The sequence below is a fragment of the Physeter macrocephalus genome, chromosome 11, assembly GCF_002837175.3.
Source record: "Physeter macrocephalus isolate SW-GA chromosome 11, ASM283717v5, whole genome shotgun sequence".
NCBI classification, from domain to species: domain Eukaryota; kingdom Metazoa; phylum Chordata; class Mammalia; order Artiodactyla; family Physeteridae; genus Physeter; species Physeter macrocephalus.
Genome location: NC_041224.1, coordinates 26,197,530 through 26,219,990, shown reverse-complemented (window position 1 = coordinate 26,219,990; position 22,461 = coordinate 26,197,530). Strand labels below are relative to the sequence as shown.

Below are 22,461 nucleotides of genomic sequence, written 5' to 3'. Positions count from 1 at the left end.
CCGAAAAAAAAAAAAAAAAAAAAAAAAAAAAAAAAGGGATTAGGGAGGACAGCAACTTTGGAGAACATTTTAGTATTTCTTCAAAATGGTAAACATAGATTTATCATATGACCCAGCAGTCCCACTCCTAAGTATGTACTCAAGAGAACTGAAGATATATCTGCCCAGAAACTTGGGTACAGATATTCACAGCAGCATTATCCATAATAGCCCCAAAGTGGAAACAATCAAAATGTCCACAACTGATGAATGAATAAACAAAGTGGAGTGTTTCCACACAATGGAATATTATTCCGCAATAAAAAAGGATAAAGTACTGCCATGTGCTACAACGTGGATGAACCTTGAAAACATTTTGCTAAGTGAAAGAAGCCAGGTGCAAAAGACCACATATTTTATGATTCCATTTATATGAAATATCCAGACTAAGCAAATCCACAGAGACGGAAAGTAGGTCAGTGGTTGGCAGCGTCAAGGGAGAGGGGAGAATGTAGAATGAGTGCTAATGAGTATGGGTTTCTTTAGAGGGTCATAAAAATGTTATAAACTTAGTGGTGCTGGTTGTACAACTCTGTGACTATACTGAAATCAGTAGATCGTATACTTTCAAGGAGTCGATTTTATAACATAAATTATATTCCAATAAAGCGGTTATTTAAAGGGGGAGGGGGAGAGGGGAAGGAGAGTTCGGACCAAAATGGTTTTATCGCGTATCACTCCCCGCTTCTGTAAGCACCACTACCTGGGTCCTGAAGTCGTCTGTCAAACCCAGGGATTTTTTTTTTAAAGCTTCGCTGAGAAAATGCCAAGTCTGAAGCATAAGCAATATGAAAGCCAAGAAACGCCATTTTACTCCCCCTTCCCCGCCCCCTTTTTTGTGCGGGTCATTTGTTGAGAGGTTTCTAAGGTGGGGCTGGTGAAGGACCCGCCAGCCAGGAGGATGGGCTTCCTACCCTGGACTGTCCCCTACTAACCAGCAATGCACATGTTCGCTGGCTGGCACAGCAGAGCTGTGATGCTTTTTTTCCACCAGATCTCATTGTCACAGTTGCCACAAGGACGATCCCGTGTCTTTCACACCAAAACCCTAAGCGCAACTCCCAGACTGCCCATGGTTGAAGGCTCCCCGGCTCCGTCTGCTGTGAGGGGGACAGACTACTTCCTGGGCCAGCTGGCTGTCACTCATCCTGTGCTTTCTCTCCCGGGTTCCCTGTCTGTCTTTTGTTTTGCAGTGGCTGCTTCAACCCCCAACTCCACTGCTGGTGCAGCCATGAATTCTCTGACCTCTCTCGGGACTCTGCAAGGCTTGGCAGGAGCCACTGTCGGACTGAATAACATTAATGCACTAGCAGGTACCATCAACAGTGAGCGTCTGCTGCTCTGGTGGACAGCCTCCCCCCAAATTCTCCACAGACAGTGGCCAGCCAGAGACCACCTAAAAAGGCTACGTCACGGGGAGAGCTGAAGCTTGGGACGGAGGAGCAGGGGCGCGTGTTTTGACAAGCGTAGGCTGCCTACCTTTGTTTTGTCTCCAGGAATACCCCACCCTCACCACCCCAAGTCTTTTGTAACGTGTAGACCGTGTACGTAGCCATAGGTCTCTGTGGTTGACAGGTATCTGCGGGTTTCGAGGGCTTTGGTTTGGTTCTAGTTTGGTTCCCTTCTTCTGAGAGGAGGAAGTGTGTTATAGAAGAAAAATCAGTGGGCTAGAAATCAGGACGCATGGGGCCAGCCCCCAGTCACCTGCAGAATCTGAGGCCAATCACTGCCCCCAGCTGGACTTCAGGGTCCCATCTGAAAATCGAAAGTTCTGCATCAGATGATCTTAAGGATCCCCTCCAGCTCTAAAACCCAAAGGTCCGTGGCGATTATACAGGAGGAGAAATGAGGCCTTGGAAAGCAGGAAACAAGGCTGAGCGGCGAGGAGCCGCCCCCGCAGGTACCATCTGGAGTCTTTATCAAGCCCCCGGAGTCAGGGGTCACCCTACAGCAGTGCATCTGCTAAGGGCCCCGTTCCACCAACGCAGGTTGAAGCAGAGTGAGGCCAGTTGCTTACAGAATTACTTAGCTCTGAAGCGTACAGACTCACCAGAGCCCTCTAAGTTCTGTCTACACAGCCTACCCATTTCCGGCATTCTAGGTCTGTGGGGAGAATAGTGCCCGGCCAGAGGATGAGTCATATTCGAGGCTCGAGCTTAGCCTTGGCCCCTCCAATTGGGGAAGGTCCTCGGTCCACAGAAGGGACACCTCAGTTGCCTTTCCCTCAGCCTGGGCCCGCACCCCTACCCCGTGCCTGAGAATAGCCACATCCGGAAGGACCATGACAGCCTGACTCGGGGACCTAATTACCTACCGGGCGACCCAGCCTCTGCCCATTTTAAGCATTAAGAAAAGGGTCCTTGGCAAGTTGCCTTATTTTAAGCCATGATTGACTAAGCGTACAGTTTTTAAAGGGTGATCAAGCAGTACAGTTTTTTTAAAAGCAAAAAAAAAAAAAACCACCCCAATAATTCTATATCTTCACATCCCAAAAGAATACCTTGCAATTTGTTTGGTAAAGAAGCACCTAGAACTCATCCAAGTGAAGACTTAACTTTTATAATCCAGATAAGAGGATAAGTCATACATTTAGAGGTAGGAAATGTGTTCAGGTTTTATTAAATCCGTTTATTCCAATGCTTTGGGGAAAGCAGTCATAACCTTGGACTGAGTTTTATCTGACCAAAGGCCAAAAAGAGCAGACAAGAAAAAGATTTCTTTCCTTCCCGACCAGATAGCTGTCGATTAGCAGGCACGTGTTGAATGAAGTGGTGGCCGCGTGACAGCAGAATGTTTTACTGCAGTGAAGCTGCCTCCAGCTGCCCTCCTGCCAGCAGCCCTCATGGCCTTGCCTCCTGTTTCTGACCTTGTTCTGCAGACGCTCCAACTCACTTGTCCTTCCCCTCGGTCGCAGACGTGTGTTTGCACACATCCCTTCCTGCTGCTTCTCTTGCCCCAGGACCTAGTTCCCCTAAAACAAGGAATTAGATTCGATCGCCTGCCTGTCCTTGGTCTGCACAGTAACAGGCCAGTGGGAATGGCTGTCCTCCTCAGCACGTGCTCATGACCGCTGTGTGTTGTCTGTGTGGTCCTGCCTCTCTCCGTCCTGTTCTGTTGTCCTTTGCGGGGATTTTCCCACCGTTATCATGAGCGACTGGAGAGGGACTGTGTTGAATGGCGGAGAGACCGTGGGTAGTTCCTGTGTGGGACCTGTGTTATTGCAGTTTTGCTCCTGGCAAGAAAAACAGCCTTAAACTGTTTTGTTTTTTAAATGCGTTGCCACTGGGTTAATGTAAGTATATATAGGTCAAGGGAAATTAAGACTGTTTCTAGTTTCAAATAACCCCTACTAGACAGTATGAACCTGAAAAATGTTTAATCAAACCAAAAGTCACACACAAAGAAAAATACATTCCTTCTGATTGGGGAAATTACTATCAGAGCTATTTAACAATCCCGGCACCGGCCTGGAGCCTAAGATTTGCTTTCTCAAATACCGAGAGAAAACCTTCTAATATAGAGTGTCCTCTTCCTTAACAGACATGATGATGCTACCTGTCCTACTGGATAAGAAGGTAGTCAACAAACGGTTACCTGGACAGAGGCAGCTTGACAAATAGTTGGCCACAGCTTCCATAGCATCACCGTTTCCTCCCCCACTCCACCCAGGAGCCATTACTTGCTACCGTAAGGAGAGTTTTCTGGTTTTCTGAGTAAAGCCACCTCTTTTCCATGGACGAAGGAGCCATGGAGAAAGTAGGTAGATGGAATCCAGTTAATTCCCAACTCATCCTGGGAGAATTTGACTGCCTTCCCTCCCAGAGGGCCTCTCAGCTCCCCACAAGATAAAGCTTCGGATGGTAGACCAGTAGCTGAACCAGACTGTTTGAGCTTCATACCCTTGTGCTTCCTTACACACTCATAGAAGGAGGGACTAAAAAAAGGACAGCGCTCTAAAGCTTAAAAGCGGAAATCAGCAAGATCAGGAGGAAGGAATGTGGGCAGTTCACTAACAGCTTTCCCTTCCGGATTAGTTGAGGGTTCTCCAGGCAGGTTTCGTATACTAACAGCTGAACGAAGATGAAGAAAATATTTTTTGCAGTTATATCCACCCAGGAATCTGTATCTGATTTTGTGCTTAAATGTATGTCAAGTGACATCCTTATTTTTCCTTTTTTAAATGAGCTAATTCTTCCACATGGCTTACCATATAGTGTTTAAAGTTATGATTATCTGCATATCACCAGCCACAAATGCCTGAGGAATAGTGTTCATGGAAATATTTTATGTAAAGGAGAGAAAAGATGCGATGCTTTGGGCATAGCGTTGCGGTGGCTTGTCACCCTTGGTATGCCTTGTGAAATTGCTGTTTTAATCTGTATTATTGGAATATATAAAGATACATGTAGTTAGGTACATACACAAGCACATACAACGTCACATACACTTGTGACCATATTATTAACACAGGCATGAGTACAAGTGCCACTAATTGTACCTATTCATATTCATCTACCCTGATTTTAGACATTTCTTAGACCTAAGTCCTCATTATCAGCTTGCAGCTTAGAAGGGTATATCTCATCTATACCAAAGAAAATTTATCCCAGCAAATAGATACAAATCTGTGAGAATATATTAATACATTCCTCACTTTTGCCCTTTCTTTCTTTGGTATAAAGCCTGGCCGAGGGGTGTGCAGATAACTGTAGTTGGCTTGTGGCACTCCGCCTCCGACTCTGCTTTTCAGCACCATCTTCATGCCGGCCACGCCAGACGTTCATGCTCCTCTTGATGGGTGGGTCCTTCTAGGTCATTTTCACAGGTTTACTCGATAGTCTCACAGCTCCCCGGGACTCCATCAGGGAGGACCTGGGAGAGTGGTTCAGTTAAAGCACGCGGTAGTCTGGACGCACGCTAATTTCATCGCTAGACTATCTGCAAAGACCTTCCCTCCCTCGTTGAGGTTTGCCAATCCGTTTGGCCTTTTCAAAGAAAGCCCTGCTCTTTTAAGGGGAAGCATTTTATTCAACTAACCTTCTTCAAACCTCTGTTTCGATTGTCCAAAGTGTTTAGATGGAATCAAGTACTAGCAGCTGAATTGACAAATGTTATCTTCAGTATAATGGCTGTTTAATACAGAATGACGTTAGATCATTGATAGGAATAACTCTCAAAAGTTGAAATCTTCCTTTGATGGTTTTTAAGATTCTACCTGGTAATCAATCACCTGTTCTGCCTTGGCCGTGGTAAACACACACCTCAGAAAAAATTAGAATAGACTCCTTCATAATAAGAAACTGCAAGCCACGTCAGCAGGACCTCTGCTGGCCACCACCTTTTGAGCTTAGTTGGTCTCGGCTAGAACTGCTTGAAATCACTTTCTTTTTCAGGAAGCTGGCTTTCCACGTTCATGGCCCCCAGGCTTTCCTTGACACTCCAGCCCCACCCCAAATGTCACCCAAGGCCCATTTCTGTCCCCTCAAGCCCCCCAGGGAGAACACCAGACCTGAGGCTCCATGAGATTCCTGTATTCTATCTTGTGTGTAGTCCTTTTAATCTAAGAGATGAAGGTGTCAGGAGAACAGAAGCAGGATGGAGTAAGTAGCACACTGCCCGCCCCTGCGTCCTGTGGACGGCAAGCCGAAGCACGACGGGACTGTTGAGGTGATTCTGGTATTTGATTCCGCTGTATAATTTCTAAGCACCCTTATCTTAGTTGTCCTCTGTTCTCATTAGAGTTACAATTTTTTTCAGTTAACCACCTTTGCTATTTTAACATCCTTAATCAACAGCCCTAATTCCTTCAAGATTTTCATTAATGTTTTCACTAAGTTCTTCCAATAACAGATCTTTCAAAAAAAAAAAAAAAAGGCTGCATCATAAAGGGAACTCAAGGCAATTATGATGTCACCTCTTCCATTTCCTGAGTTTATAGAAAAGTTCACACTCTAAAAAGTATTACTTGTTTTGACTCATATTCAGGGAAAAAGTGACACAGTCAACAACCATAATAGAGCAAAAGAGCAGCCAGGAGACAAGGAAAAAAGTCAAAAAACTGTGCTGGCCGTCACCCAGTTCACATGGGTTAATAGCCAAGATCCAGCTTTTCAGACACGGGGTCATCTCAGTTGACTGAAAAACATGGCACGGGGTGCTCTCATTGGCGGAAACCCCAGTTCCCCGGGCACTGATTAATATTCAGGCGTGTGTGTTTGTGTGTGTGTCTGTGTGTGAGTCTGTTTGCTGCTGAGAACAGCCCCATCCCGTTTCTAGCCTTTCATACTGAACAAGCAGCTTCAGTTAGCTACACGGAGGGGAGGGAGGGAGCCGCGTTCTTCCTGCACCTTAATTCTTCGCCGTCAGCGAGGCTCTCCCTAAGGTCCTCGTCCCTGACAGCATCCTTCAGCTGTTGAGGAAGCCGGTCAGTGCAACTGGTGATTCACTGGTTTACTGAGTACAGAGCTCGTGCTCTCTGCCATTTCCTCATCAGATAGCTTAAGGGAGAGCAGTTTCAATCCTGTCCTTCCCCCTCGAACCCTGGGGCCATCCCATGGCTCCTCAAAGAGCCCAGTAAGTGGCTTAAGGGTACAGATGTCACAGGCCTCTGCCACTAGTGTTTTTTTTACATGCTCTCAAGCTCTAAGCGGCAGAAGGCGGCTGCTTCAGAAAGAGAACCCCAGTCCTTGCCAGCAGCGCACTGCTGGAGCTCCGATGCCCCGGCCCCCTGTATTCCTCGGTGAATTCCGTCACTGGCCTGGGGAGTGAGGCTTACCGTTGCTCAGGGGCTTGCGGTGGTCATCTGTGTGTCTGCCATGATTACAATTTGTCACTTCATGATTTTGTCTGTAAGTGCCTGTCGGTGTAATTGGTGTGCTCGCTGCATGCACTTGCTGTCGTACTTGTGTCAAATGATTCTCTAACTTCCTTTGGAAAGCACTAATGAAAAGTGCTGTTTCTCTTCTCTATTGTTGGGTTTTTTGTAAAGTTGCTCAAATGCTCTCAGGTATGGCGGCTCTGAATGGAGGACTTGGCGCCACGGGCTTGACGAATGGCACGGCGGGCACCATGGACGCCCTCACCCAGGCCTACTCAGGGATCCAGCAGTACGCGGCCGCGGCGCTGCCCACGCTGTACAGCCAGAGCCTGCTGCAGCAGCAGAGCGCGGCCGGCAGCCAGAAGGAAGGTACGTGCCCGGCCCGGGCCCGAGGGCGGCGTTCGCCCCCAGGGCAGCGCTCCAAGGAACTTGCACCGAGCCACTGGCCTGAGAGAAAGCAGTTGTTTGATTTCTCCTACTCATGTTTGTTTGGTTTTTCGTAAAGAAATCTGACAGGCCCTTTCAGTCTTCTCTCCTGCCGTATTTAGCTTTACTGTTCCTCTCCCTGTCCAGGTGGAGTCCTCACCCTCTGTGCGCCATACGCAGTTACCTAGCGATCGCTGCCATCAAAAAATTGCCGGGAGCACCCTCTCCCGGGGCAGCAGGGCCACCTCTCATTTTTCCCCTTCCACACACACTCCTCGTTAGAGGAAGGGGTGGGTCGTGCAGCCCCCGCTGGGCTCGGCCCGGCTCTCCTGCAGTCCACGTCCCCCGTGATGGTGGAGCTCACCTCTTAGTCCGCGATGGTTTCCAGGTTAATGAAAAAACCCACTCTTAGGTTTGACTCAGTCTCGGATTAATCAGGGGTCTTCTGGGGAAGCAAATAAGTGATTGATTGCCTTGCTTCTCTGCCGGTAAGGCAAAATAAACATCAGGAAGTGAATGCTAAGAAGAGACGAACGCTAATTGTAAAGCAGTTAATGAGCCGGCCCGAATAGGGAGGGCTTGTCTCTCTTTCCTCCTTTTGGCTTCTTCCTCCTTGATTGAAGTTGCTTTTAAAGCAGAATCTGCACTGTGATATTTATTCTCTGTCTGACTTGTTTTGGACACAAGAAAAGATGTTAGAATAGGGAAGTACTGGCTGAAGATGTTTTTAAAATTTCTTTCCCTTCTCCTATATCCTCACCCCATAGTCCCAGACTGGTTTTTGTCTGAGTATTTTGACTTTAAACATGGTGTCCTATAAGAAATAGAAGGGTTTTTCTTTTTAAGTTGGGAATTGTAAAAGGGACACAGCTTTAAAGATACTCATGTGTTTTTGTTTTTGTTTTTTTAAAGAAAGATGTTTTTCTGTTTATATGTGACAGCATTAAAAATGGAGGAGAGTTGAAAATCTGAGTTCCATTCTTTCAACTTTCTTTCCTCTCAGCTGTGACTGTTATTGTTGATTTTTTTTGAACTTGCACAACTGTTGCGACAACTGCGTTTTCCCCGGGCGTCTGGAGACCCCATGTCATAAATACCTCGGCTTCCCAAAGGAAAGCCTGTATGGAGGTCCGTGTGTCTGAGGTCTGACTACCACGGTGACAAATGAGGGTGGTAGGAAGTATCCTGTCAGATAACCGTGTCCTCAGGAGAGATCGTAAAAGCCAGCTCCCCCACGTGCGTCTTAGAGAGTGTTGGTCACTTCCCACTCACCCAGCAGGGCCTCACAGCAAACCGTATAACCTGGGTCACTGAGAAAACATCTGTCACCAGCAGACTCGAAAGTCAGTAGCTTAAGGAGAAAGTCCGGGCCCGGAAGTTGCTTCACACCAGCTCACTGCCCTAAATTTCTATGCCTTGAGTTTTAGGCACTGCTTGTGCAATAATTAATCCTCTGGGATTAATGTAAAATAGTTTAAGATAAATACTGCCCGCTCCAGATTCTTTATATTTAGGTATGTGGGCTACCAGCAGCATGGGTTAGTGCTTGATGGTGTTTCAGGTTTGTTCAGGTCTTTTAAAATCATCTTCCATCTTCTCATATGTCTCTTCTGATCACCTTCTTCTCATCCTGTTAACCTCTGCTCGGGAAATTTAAACCGTCTTAACATTAGCTTAACTAAAACATAATTTAAAAGGCAGGTCATACTGAGAAGCAAAGGAAAGACCCCATGATGAATTCCACTACTAAACAGAGTTTTAGATTTTCTACTCCTTAGTTCTGTTCTTTAATCAAGAGAGTTGAGTCAATTTGATGTATTTAGTCGTGTACCCTGGTATATATTTTCCGACTGGAAAGTGAACCAGTCTGGCCTTGTAAAGAAATGGTTTTAATATTTTCCCCAGCTAAATCTTCTGAAGGGTTATGGCATCCCTACAGATCTAAATTCAGGTAAGCTGACCACGTTTCCTGCCATTCCTAAATATCCTCTGAGCTCTTTCACACCCTTCCCATCTCCCTCTGTTTGCAGGAGGCATGTCACACACACAGAATTAGGTAGAGCCTCCAGATCCCAACTGGCGGTCTGATACAGACACCCCCAGTGCTTTCTGCTACATCAGGTGCCCTATGAGAAATATGAACACGAACACCCAGCCAACTGGGACCAATGATACAACTGAACGAGCTCTAGCGAGTTAGTCACCTAGACCAGAGGTCTGAGGAATGTGTCGTTGGTCGGCAGGTCTTTACTGAAGGGAGACGGAAGGAAGACACCTAGGTTGAACCCTCAAAAAATTGTTCCTTTACCCTTGGTGTCTATGGCAGTAGCCTCCTTCATTGAATATTAAGAGGTTTTCCACACCAAGTCAGTCACCCTTTTCTCATTTTAATGTTAATGACTTTGGCAGTTTGCAAAATCCCAAGTATTTCTTGGTGATGAGGAAAAAGACAGCCTCCTTGGGCTTACCTTCTTCCCGTTTTCTTAGTCCCCTGTCTGGCCTGGATACGTTCAGAATGCACTGCGTTCGAGAAGGCCAGGACTATCCAGGCATAGCCAGTAATCTGTCATAGTGCATTAAAATTGCATTTTCTCCCCAGGCTTCAGGAGGTGAGATGACTTCACAATTCCGATTGGGCCCCATTAATCCTCATTTGTGCATTTGGACCTTCTATTTAAAAGGCATATCCAGTCTGGGCAGTACCAGATCTGCCTGATAGACAGACTGCAGGGGACGCACACGCGTAGTGGCCCTCAAAACACCCACCTCCAGTGTTTTGGCTTTGCATCTATTCATATTAAGTTTTGACTGTTTAAGAGTTGTTGTTGTTTTTTAAACAAAGAAACATCTGGGGACCTAACCCTGTAATTGTGCCCCTTTAAATACAAACTGTGTCTCTTGCACTGGAACATGGCTATGCCCCTGGAAACTGTGAGCAACACAGAAAATTGAAGAGGCCATGTTAACACTTAAGAAAGAAATGCTTCATCTCTGTGGCTTCAGAAATTTGCCTCAAGATATCCTTGTGAAAAGCCCCATTCATTAGAATACTTTTTTCTTTTATGATTGTGGGGGGTGGCGGGTAGGGAAACTTGGTTTGACTTTTCTTTGCAAAAATGTTTATCCCTTTTATTGTCACAAAGTTCTTTCTACTCCAGTTCTCCTCCTCTTTGGCCCATACAGACAGACACTCTCCCCCCAGCCCCTGGGGCTTCCCAGTGGAGTAGGCAGTCCTGGCTCCTCTCCTGCGAGAGTCAGTCAAGGCCCTGTGAACCAGCTGCTTGGCTACTTCACCGGTTTTATGAGCTCCCTTCTCTCCCAGACACCATACCCAGAACATCCTAGAGGCATCCAGCCCTGGGGCCTCCCCAGAACCATCTGGGGAAGGACCTGCAACTCCCTCAAGCACCCTCTGACCTGGAAAGCATTCTCGCCTGTAACATAGTAGAAGGTGATGACCTGCTGTAATCGTTGGGATTCCCTCCTCTCTGCTTCCTTTAAGCTGCAGCTCGTTCTTCTGCAGGTGGCTAGAGAGATGGGAGAATGAAATGGAAAGGAACGTAAGAGCGCTCTCCTGTCCGGTGTAGCTAAGATCGCCCCTACTCTGGCCTCGTTCCTTGTATCTCTGGAAGTGATGGTCAAGAGCGAAGAACCAGGCTTCGCTTAGTCTCTGGCTTGTGCACCTCACGCGCTCAATTTGCAAGGCTAATTCCCAGTGGTGTCATTCTGATCACAGTTGTGAGACTCTAGCACCTACTTTTTCCTGCCTTGACTCATTGCCAGTCATTTCTAAGAAAGATGATTATTAGACTGCGTGTTAAGAGATCTGCCAAATCAGAACTGGATGGATAATTAGGTAAATGATTGAGAAATCCAAGCAGCATTACTGCTATATTCATTACTTCTGAATTGCTGCAATCTGCTTAGAATACACAGGACACTGTATCCAAGAGAGAATGTATACTACGTACTATAAAACATGGCCACGTGGGAAAAACCCATGCCGGCATTCTCCTCCCCGACTCTACCCCTCGTCTGCCACCTTCACGCCCAGGAAGACCGAAGATATGTGCTCACGCACAGTAAGCAAATGTGACCCACAGGTTATAGATGAAAAAGGAAGCCATTCTTAACTGGTGTCTCTTTGGAAGTCAGGAAAATGTGAAGGACGACTCCTGTCCTAAAAGACATACCAGCACTGGACTTGTGGCCATCTCTGTATGAGGGAAAGCCATGTGCTTAGCCCGTCTGTTGTTAAAGCATTCCTAAGAAGAGGCTTGGGAACTAAGAAATGCAGAATACCTTACTCTGATTTTTTTTTTCCCCCCTCTTTAGGTCCAGAGGGTGCAAACCTCTTTATTTACCACCTTCCACAGGAGTTTGGAGACCAGGACATCCTGCAGATGTTCATGCCTTTTGGAAATGTTATCTCTGCTAAAGTCTTCATTGACAAACAGACCAATCTGAGCAAGTGCTTTGGTATGCAAAAGAAACCCAGCTAGGATATACAGTGCACTGCCAGTAAGGAGTCATGGGAAGGAGAATATAATGGCCAACATTTTAGATGCCAGGATAGGGCCTTCAATGTGTGTGGTGGTTCCAGGTTGTCTGGATCCGTGTAAGCAGACTGGGCCAAGTCATCTCATCAAAAAGAGAGAAAGGACCTGGGAGAAAGGAAGGATCTGGGAAATTAAATGCCCATATAGTAGGTAATGCTCTGTACTGTACTCAAGGGTCTTACTACCTATAACTAATCACCTTTCATAGTTGACCAGCAGCAGTCTCTTCGGGCCCCCCAGTTTGAACCACAGGCTTCACCGGATGGAAGTAGTTTACGGACTGTAGTGTAGTGGAGACTCCTGATACAGAATGGCACTGCAGACACTTTGCCACAAACTCCATACCCTTCCAGGTCCACTAGGACTCAGACCCTGTGGGTGTAGGCAGCACAGTGTATTGGGGGCTTATTGTTCAGCATCTGGATGTACATAAAAACACACTCATCAATGCACACACCTTCACAGTAGGGGTGCGCTCAGGCCACGCCCAACATTGCAGCTCCGGGAGCCCAGGGACAGTGGCTGGTTTAGCTCGTGGTGACGTCGGTGTGCTGGGATGCTGGGATCTGCAGTGGCTGCCTGAGTGGGTGGAGAGCGCAGGAGATGCAGGTGTTCTCAGAACACTGGACGTCCCAGCTCCTCGGTGGCCCGAGCTGTCACGGTCTCCTTCCTCACGCAGCCTGGACTCTGGCTCCCTGGGACGTTTCCGCTCCCTCAGAGAGCAGGGCAGGCTCACTGCATGCCCTTATGTTTTACAGAGGAGGAGAACATTCATTCAGTCAAGTTCTTGTTTTATTTTTTGAACCCTTGTGTTCCCCAAAGTAGTTGAGAGGCTAGAATGTTCAGAGTATATATTTCTCACTTGGCAAGTTCTGGCCCAGTTTGAGATGTAACATTTGCTTTAATCACTCCTCCAATTTAATGACTCACATTGGTCATAGGTGCTAAGAGTAGCACAAAACAAAATAAAGTAGAACAGATGTGGGCGGAGGAGAACAAAGAGAAGTGTGCCACGGTGAAAAGGAAAGCATCAGAGGGAAGGTGGGGACGGCTCTTGCAGAGGCACAAACTCAGACTTGGCGCTCGGCTGACCGGTGATGGGCGGCCAGTCTAAAGAGAGTGCTCTGGCTTCTGAAACTCCGCTCGCGTAACGTCCTTCTGATTTCCGTGCTGTCACCCAGGAAGGTCTGAAGCCTCTGTTGTTGGGGGAACTAGCGTGTCAGCCATTTCAAGTCACTGTTTTTATCCAGGTGGACAGGCTGCTAGCCTGAACCCATTACAGGTATATAAGCGCCCTTGTAGTGGTTCGCGAGAGAGTGGGATGGAAAGTAAGTTGTTATATGGGGTGTGTGCACGGCTCGGTAAGCGCTCCCCGTTGGCAGCTTCCCTGAACGAGGCTTCCAGCCAGGCATTTACAGTCCTCATTGCTAAACAATGTCCTGAGCTTATTTGGAGATTAGAAAAAGGATTGTAGTTCATGGTTTGATTTTGAGAAAATATTTACTGTCTTGAAAAGAGATTATATCAGCCCCCAAACTCCTTAACCGCTGTGTTCATAATAATGCGTCAGACAACTGTACTTAGTGTTATGCACTATGTTTTCAGTTTTTATTAAAAAGCTGTAACATCCCATACGTAGGTGTCTCGGTGAGACAGCCTAACTTCTTGGGGTCCCAGGTTTGCTAGTCATAACGTGGTACCCCATTCTTCATCCTAAGCTCTTGGCCAGGCTTTGTTATCCACTTTGCCCTTGACCCCTTTCCATTCTTCAATCATCTTGCTACCTCTGGATAAGACCTAGGAGGAAAGGAGAAAATCAGCAAAAATCTTAGATTCAAGATCACATTTATTGGGAATTTAAATTTAATAAAAATTTAAACCACCATTTTGCATACAGGCAGCCTATGAGAAGCTATTCTGCTTATACTCTATGCCTATTTTTATCAGCTGAGAACTCTGCTAAAGGTATATTTATGTCCCTTTCTTCCTCCCCTAATTTGTAAAGGAATGTCCTCCTTAGCTTTATACTTTAATAGTAGATAGATGGAGAACTTGGTATAAAACCTTCTGAACAGTGGATGGTCAGAGCTGAAGTCCAATCAGTATACCTTCCTTTCAACAACAAAAGTAAGTAGGGACAACAGTTTTGCACTAGCATTAACTGAAGAAACTTTTGCATGTAACCCCTGCCCCCAGTGCTGAAACAAAACTGTGTGGTCAGAATTCTGTTTCTGGGTTTTGGCAGAGCCTGGGTGGTCGTCAGAAGCGTCCAGAGTGTTGGTACAGAGAAAGGTGGTGGGAAGTATGTCAGGATGGCTGTGAAGCCCTGAGCTGTTTAGACTGTTTATTCTCCGGGACAGCTGGGGATACAAGGTAGCAACTTCCATTCCGCTGAATTCACTGGAGCTTTGAAAATGGAAGTTGAGATAAGGAGAACTGGCACAGCATTTCCCCTGGGCCCCTAGGTTCCTCTCAGTAACAGCTCCAAGTGGTAAAAATCAAGTACAAATTATTCTAGAGTTCATTCACCAACTGACCCCGTCCTGTATACATGGAGAATTGGAATGGAAACAGTCAGGGTCTTTCTTGGGCAGCCTACCGGTTATGCAGCCCTTCCCTCAGTTATCCTGCTTTTGAACCTCACCTGGTTGGGGCATGTGAGCCTCTGGGGGCCCTTGGAGACCTAGAATATTTGTACCACTGCTTCTAGGAGCAGCACTTACTGATTTACTGGAGGCTCGTTCAGGATTCTAAGGGACTTTAAACACAAACAGGTTTGACTGAAATCAGTAAACAGACTAAACTGACTCAATGTTTGAGATTTTAGCCTTCTGCAGAGGGGTTTTGTTCTCATGACAGCAAGTTACCGGTCCAGCCAGCTTCTCCACTGCTTCTCAGTGGATGTTTCCAGTGTTGCCCCTAAAACATGACCTGTAGTCCATGAACTGAGTAGAGCTGACCCAAGACCGCAGGCTGGGCACGTGTCACTTAGCATCTGCAGCCACCCTCCTTTGCTCCCCCGCCTCTCCATCTTGAGTCCCGCCCTCCTTCCGCTTGTGTCTTCCAGGTTTTGTTAGCTACGACAATCCCGTGTCTGCGCAAGCTGCTATCCAGGCTATGAATGGCTTTCAGATTGGCATGAAACGCTTGAAGGTCCAGCTGAAGCGCTCCAAAAACGACAGCAAACCTTACTGATCCTAACCCCAGAGGCTCCCTGCTCTTATTTTAGCTTTCTTAGGGTAAGTCCCACGAGCCAGCCTGGGCTCAACAGGAAAGGCAGAGGAGGACCACATTGCCAACTTTTACCAAGAGAGACGGTTATTTTTACAATAAGGCCTCCATTACCCCCTCCCGGCCCCCTACCCAGTTCGCCATAAACTCGGGCTACCTTGTTTCTATCGAGTAAACTCCTCCTCCACTTGTGCCACTGTATTCTCCTTTGTTTTGCAATTTGAATCTCCTTTTACCTTTTTTGTTTTTTGTTTTTTTGCTTTTTTAAAGAAAAACACATACACAGTAAATGACATCTTAACAACTTAAAAGGCAAACAAAGGCTAACGTGCAATTCTAACTCTGAGACCCCTCCCCACCCCCACCCCGTGCCCCAGAGCACTGCCTGGAGAATTCGCCCCTCCTGCCCGCGCCCACCCCGCAGAGGGGCGCCAGCTGTTCATAGAGGGTAAGGCGGTGGCCTAGCGCGAGAGAAAAGCCAGGAGAAGCACTTAAAAACAATACAAAATGTCTTTCCACTACATTTGGTTTGTTTTAATAAGTAGGATTTTATTTTAGGGTTCAAAGAAACATGACATTTATTGGTCAGATTATTACACTGGTTGTCTATTTTGTTATTGTTTTATTTTAGTTTTTAGAAAGGATTAATGTAAAAAAAGATTTAGAGATCTGTTTCTTAAAGCTACAGGGTTTAAAAATTAAAAATGAGTGAAAATACTTGATGTTTCTTGAAAGATAAATTTAATAATAAATAAGTAATACATAAATACTACATAAAAAGAAAGCCACAGGCCTGTAAATTTTATTTGTAAAAAAAGCATTTCTATTTTTGTACAAAATTTTTACTGCCTCAGAAATAATGGAAGTTATTTATTGCCTATTGTTAACTTATTGGGTACCTAAAGAGCAGCTCTCTGTGCTAGCCAGATCCTTCTGAAGTAGTCTCTAGAGGAATCGTTCTAGGAATGGGCTTTTTTTCACCGTTGAACCCTAGGCCTCAAGTCCATGCTTTATCCTCTCGGTGTCTGTATCTGTCTGATGATTTTGTTCGTAACTGCCATTATCTAGTTTACAGTTCAGTCGTCTGACTTTCCCCATCTGTTACATTCGTTGAAACTGGACCCTCTCCCCATCCTTTGCCAGCCCCTCACCCCAACACACCCAGAATCCATCCCCTCTCCCTCTCCGGATGGATTCTCTTGGGTTCCTTTGTGCTGTGGATAAAGAGTGTAAGAAATGCAAATTACGTGGATGGCTCGTAGACTCCCTAATGACCTAAGATTTGCATTAGTTTTTCTCCTGCACCCTGAAGAGTGATTTTGTTGCTGCTGCGTAGATTCTGTGTAACTTTTTACTCTCCCTGTTTTCTCCCTAGACATCTTCATGCCCGTTAGTTCACCGTTTGCCTAGCATGTCCCTGTGGCGTCTCAAAAAAAAGTTTCATCGTCCCGTCATTGTTTCTGATGTCTTTCTGACCTCACATCATATTTGGTTCTCCTACTGACCTTTGATCTAGTTTGACCTTTGAAATTTGCATGTGACCTCATCTAGCTATGAATTCTGGGAAGTCAATGTGAAAAACATTGCTGCATTCATGCAAGACTGAAATTTATTATTACACAAATTAATAATAGGAAAAAAACCTGTGGCAAAAATGTTTCTTTTTTTTTTTCTTTTCTTTTCATAAAACAGACTTGAAAGTATTATACAGGGATTGGCATTCTTCCCGGTCACTGGTAACAATAGCAATATGTGTCCAGGGACACAGAATGTTGGTTTCTAACAGACTACTTCCAAAAACAGTTTGAGAAAAAAACTGTCTGATTTTAAGTCTCTAGAGGTCTGTAATAGTTTTTACATTTTTCAGGCAGTGTAAAGTTTTTTGATAAGGCCATTTTAGGTGGCTCACTTTCTCATTAAGATATATATATAGAACCACTTTTTGTAGATTAGTATAAGAAAAATATTTACCCTGTTTTGGGGCAAATGCTACCTATTTGTGTCACCTTTTGCTGAACTGACTCACAGTTAGACAATCCATGGTTTAATGCACATGAAATTACCTATATTTTATACTGTTTCAATGTACAGGAGAAAGGTTACTGTAAACTGTGTTACGTTGGTGCTTCTGTGAATTAAGTTGTGGTTTCATCATGAGTCTTATGGTCTTAATGTTCTTTGTTGATAAGACAAGTTTAGAATTGGTTTACTTAAAACAAAAAAGAATTTCAAAAAAAAATTGTTTGCTTACAAAAAATTTCATGTGAGGGAAAAAAGAAAACCTATTCCAGAGTAAGTTTTGTGTTGGCTTGTAAGGCATTGATGTCATTTTTTTTTTTTTTGTGGACTATTTAGATGTGTTTGTGTTCAGCAAAATGTGATTTTTTTTTTTCTTTTAAAGAAAAAAAGTGAAAATATATAGTGCCAAATTCCAAAGGTACTTCCTTCCTAGAGCTTCAGTGTGTTTCTTGTGAGAAGTAATTTGATAACATGGGTATTTTATTATGTGTTTTGTATAAATCCCTAATATTTAAAAAACAAAAAACAAAAAAAAAGAGGTTAAAAAGTTTGTTAACTTGCTATCCTGTGGTCTTGTTGCCTGAAATTGTTATTGTTTGTTATTTCTCTATGATGTTTTTTGTAAGACATTGTATAAGTGCCCATGTCTCACTTTTTTAACCACTCTGAACATCAATGCTGTGACGGCAACCTCACAATGTATTTTCTTCATGATATATGGAAACCTCTAAGGTGAGAAAGTTTTGAACTTTTAACCCTTTCTACCCAGCGCTATCTGGAATGTTAACTTTTTATGCTGTCATCATTTTCGTTTGTTTTGGGGTGTTTCTAATTTGGATTTTTTTTTCCTGCATATATCTTTGAGTTGTTTCTGTCTTTACTACTACTTTATCCTTTGGTTGAGAGCCAAAAGAAAGGAAAAAAAATACACTTTAAAAATAGTTTACTGGATAAACCTTCTGAGGGGAACAGTAGCTAGTCAAGCACCTAAATAAACCTTAAATTCAATATGCTTTTGAGATCAGGTTAGCGGTATGTTCCAGTTTAGAATAATTTCACATACCTTCCAGTTAAACGGCTTTGTGATGATGGGGTAGTCTTTTGAGGGATTTTTTGGTTTTGTTTCTTACATATTCCCAAATTAATATTTCTTATCAGCCATTGTGCAGTGGATACCTCTGAATAAGCCAGGTGTCTGGAGTTAGAAGTTGACAGTCCTTTTCCCTGCCTTTTTGTTTCTTTTGAATCGAATGCATCTAAAGGGGACTGACCGTCAAAGGCAGACTCAGTTCTTCATCACAGTTACTGACCAAATACCTAGCACCCGTTCCTGCTGCCACTTTCTAAAAGCGCCATATTTCTTTGACTTTCACTTCATGTGAGCAGGTCTCTTGCTGTCCTGACAAACCCCAGAGTCATCCCCACAGTCCCAAAACACACTCCTTTCTGGAAGCTTCTTTGTCTCTCTAATGGAGCTCAGAAACTGCTGGCTCCATTTCCTTCCTCCTTTTCCCGCTCACCACCCTGTTTGGTTTAATATGTGTGTGGATGTGATAGCCCTGGGATGGAAAGGACTAGCCTCTAATGATGCAAAAAAAAAAAAAAAAAAAAAAAAAAAGTTTCCTTCTTAACAGCACATGCACTTACAATGAAATGATCTGTATTATCCTCACACACGTGTTTACTACTGCTGGGGCCTTCCTTCATCCTTCGAGGGCTATTTTGTACTTCCTGCAGCAAGCAGCTGAATAATAGAGGTTATCGCACTTGTCTCTCTCTTGTGTAGATGATAATATGGTGGTACAGAGATACATCCATAAGAACACAAGACAACACCATTTGAATTTCCTAGACTGTCTCGTTTAGAACCTCTTATCAAGTATACATAAATCTTAGACCATTTTTTCCCATTTCTTCACTGAAGCCAGAAGTGCTCCGGTGCCCTCCTCCTGCCGCCTGCATCTCCCCCACAGGAGCTGAGTGCACTTGACAAGAGGCTCAGGGTGGGCACTTAGAGCTGAGTGAGTGTTTGTTTATTCTGCAGGCAACCAAGACAGACTGTACTGTTACAGGGAAAGTCCTTTTTTTTTTTTGGGGGGGGGGGCCATGTTTCACTGCTAAAAAGATAACCCTCCTCAAAGACAAGTTGTCCTTTTCTTCACTTTCTCTTTTAATATCAAAAGGAAAAAGCTGCAAGGGTGCGAAGGGCCTGTGCCAGAAGAAAAAACAAATACAGGGAAACTGCTTTTTTTAAAATCAAGTGTAGACAATAGTCATTTTTAAACTAAATTAGAGAATTGCGATCAAATGGCAGTCCTCAAAGGCGTAACAAGTTCATCTTTCTTTCACCATAGGGGTTACAGTTCTTTGGCTTGTGCTACTCTGGACTCATTTTACTGTTTCTGTTTTTATTATCTTAAGTGCTAATTAACAAGAAGAAATAAAATTTTAAAAAAACCTGTAGTTTCATTACCTTTTTGAATAATGTCATACAAAAAAAATGTATTTGTGTTTTTTTGTGCTGTGAGAATTGTTTGTAGATGAATAATATCATTTTGTTTAGAATTACAAAATAGTTTTTAAATATTGTCTGAGAAAAGCCAAAGTTAATGCAACCTAGTGGAAAACTGTAAGACCATTTGAGTATTGTTTCTGTTTTATTGATGCATTTGGATTTTGTTGTTTGATGGAATTTGAGCCAAAAAAAAATACGCAGGCTTTCCTATTTCTACAACTGATTGTACTTACGCATTTTGTACCAGTGGAACTTTTTATACTGGAGATTAAAAAAAATGGAAATTTTTGTGGCTTACTCTAGTGGGCCCCCTGACAATGACTGATTTCAAGTTTGATTTGTGGTTGACAGAAAGAAAGTTGCTCTTCTTTTGAGAATTAAAAACTTTGGCTTGATTTCTTTTTTCCCTTTGCTTATATCTAGCATTAGAATTTTGTCTTAAAATACAGCGGTAAGTTTCACTTTTTATTCTGTATTGTGCAGTTACACAATAAGGTAATTAGATTTAGAAGTACTCAGTCACTTTAAGTGGATAAATGTATTAGTTAAAACTTTAGGGGTTTGCTTTTTTGCTGTTTAGATCAAAGTTTTTTCTGATTCTTCTGTCCTCATTGTGAACATAACCGTGTAGTTGAAACAGTCAAACTTATTTTTGTAACGTATGTTATTGTGTGATGCAGTTTTTTGCTTCTGTCTCCAATATTAAACCATTTTCCTAATACTTGTTTCTCTCTCTGAGTGTTGTATTGTTGGTAGTCATTATATGTTGGTGATACATCTACACACCTCACTGTTTCACGTATGTTTTTTTCTATATGTTGTGTAATAAGATACAGTCGATTCCACCTAAGTGAATATCTGATTTGGGGAAGGGGGAAACAACTACACACCAGCCACCTCTAATTTATGTACAACAGCCTATTTTAACCACTGCTTCCAAGATTTATACTTATTTCTATGGTCCACCTACAGAGTTGGATTTGCCAAGACCTTACCCGGTCTTCTCACCACACTGGTATATATTTATTTCCTTCTCTCCGCCCCTCTCTCCCCTTCCCTTGGGTATGTGTATGCAGTTCTTCACATCATTAAAAATGGCTCTGCTCTGCTGCATAAGCTTCAGAAGAGAAGCAGCAGAGCTGGGGTTTCTTCTGCCTGCCCATGAGTCCAAAGGCACATCACTACCATCAAACTCTTCTCAGAAACCAGTTACATTTATTTTTTAAAAGAGGTGAGTTCTCAAGGGAAGAAAAAATAAAACTTACTTACCTGGTGAATGAATGAATAGATGTGAAAGGTGTTAAATTTAAATCTATGCGTTGCCATCAATCAATAGATGATATGTATAGAAAAGTAATTATTTATTTTTAGAGCTAACTGAATCCAGGGGCAGCTTTAATTATTAAAACTAGTGGAAGAGAAAAGAAAAACTTGCAAGGGCTCAAATGGAAGCTCTACTCAGTCTGGTGGGATGGGAGGGGGAAGAGGTAAAGTTTCTCATGCCCAAGACTTCATACTATATCATCCATTTCCAAATGAAAGCCAAGAAGGCCACATACATCCACACACTCCTTCCGGAAAGAGCGTGTATTTTGTACAAAGCCTTGTCCCCCACGACCGCCCCAAGCCCAGCTAGCAAAAAGAGAACTAGAGAAGACAGCCACTCCCTGTGTGCCCTGCAAGCTGAGGCCACAGGCCCTCCTCCCTCCTGCCCATCTCTCCTGCTCAGGAATCTGACTGCTCTCCAAGTGCTCTTACAAGATTCCACTGACGTCTGCTCCCTGCCTGACCTCTCCCTCCAACTCTCCAGACGCACAAGCTCTGTCCAACTCAGGCCACCCAGCACCGGCAGCCTTCCTCTGGCCGCCAATGAGATTTTCCCTGCAGGTGCTCAGGCTCCTCACCCTCCGGTTTCGGCAGCCCCTCTGACCCCTAGACTGTCTTTTCCAGTCGGCTCAACAACAGAGGGGCCGGTGAGGCGGAGGGAAGGAGGCTCTTTCCCCCATAGGCCGAACACCTCAGTGAAGTAACTTCCACCAGCTCTAAACCTGCACAGATGAGAGCTGACTTCCTGCCAATACTTCTGCTTTAAATCTCATCAGAGCCTTCATCAGTTTGCCTCTGAAAACCCACTGCTTACATTAGTGGGAAAAGATGGCTATGGGTGTGATTTTTCTTTCTTGTATGTTATTTGGGGGGGGGAGGGGGGAGGGTGTGAGGGAGGGGAGAAGGGGGTAAAGAGGGTGATCGATTCTTTCCAAGATGCAAGTGTTTACTTTTTAAATATTTAAGTCATATAAGTATATAGGTCCACCATTTGGCACAAGGCAAAATACTCATGCTAAGAAAAAGAAGGGAAAGACAAAGCCAGATTTTTTTTGTTGTTTTGCAAAAACAACACAATAATTCTCCAAAGAAGGGGACAAAAATGCTAGTTCCCTTAAGCACTTAAGGCTGTAAAGTTTGTCCCTGCCTAAATTCACACTTACCCTTTGGATTCTGTAAAACACCACCGCAGTGTCAGCAAGGTGTATCTGCTTGCCATACATGGACCACCTTGGGAAATGACAGACCTGTCAACGTTTACCTTGCTAATGGAAGCCACATATCTGCACAGCCCACAGCAGTTACGAGCAATCTCGGGCTGGCACTCTTAGCTGGCAGGCTAGGAAACACAGTGAACATTAATGTACTGTGAATCGTTCCTGATAAGTGAATAAAAACATTGTGACCAAACAATCAGCTTATTCACTTATCAGGAATCGACTGTTCTGCTAATTCGCTGTTTTTGTTTTTCATCTCTGTTGTAGTTCACTATTTCTGCTGTGTTCTGTTTTCTCCTCTCATGCTTGGGC

At 44.2% G+C, this 22,461-nt stretch overlaps 1 protein-coding gene across 11 annotated transcripts in view; it reads left to right on the top strand.

Annotated features, from left to right (window-relative positions):
- CELF2 (CUGBP Elav-like family member 2) overlaps window positions 1-18,931 on the top strand; it is a 310,334-nt gene extending 291,403 nt beyond the window's left edge. For 8 of the 11 annotated variants that reach the window (XM_024129689.3, XM_024129690.3, XM_028494887.2 and 5 more), the window contains 5 exons: window positions 1,233-1,352; window positions 7,028-7,225; window positions 11,618-11,761; window positions 14,909-15,080; window positions 16,448-18,931. In XM_024129689.3, the coding sequence (XP_023985457.1) occupies window positions 1,233-1,352; window positions 7,028-7,225; window positions 11,618-11,761; window positions 14,909-15,036 (590 nt within the window). In that variant the 3' untranslated portion in view covers window positions 15,037-15,080; window positions 16,448-18,931. The remainder of the gene's footprint in view (window positions 1-1,232; window positions 1,353-7,027; window positions 7,226-11,617; window positions 11,762-14,908; window positions 15,081-16,447) is intronic. The other 3 variants (XM_007107113.4, XM_024129691.3, XM_007107114.4) reach the window with 2 other exon arrangements.
- Window positions 18,932-22,461: the final 3,530 nt, after the last annotated feature.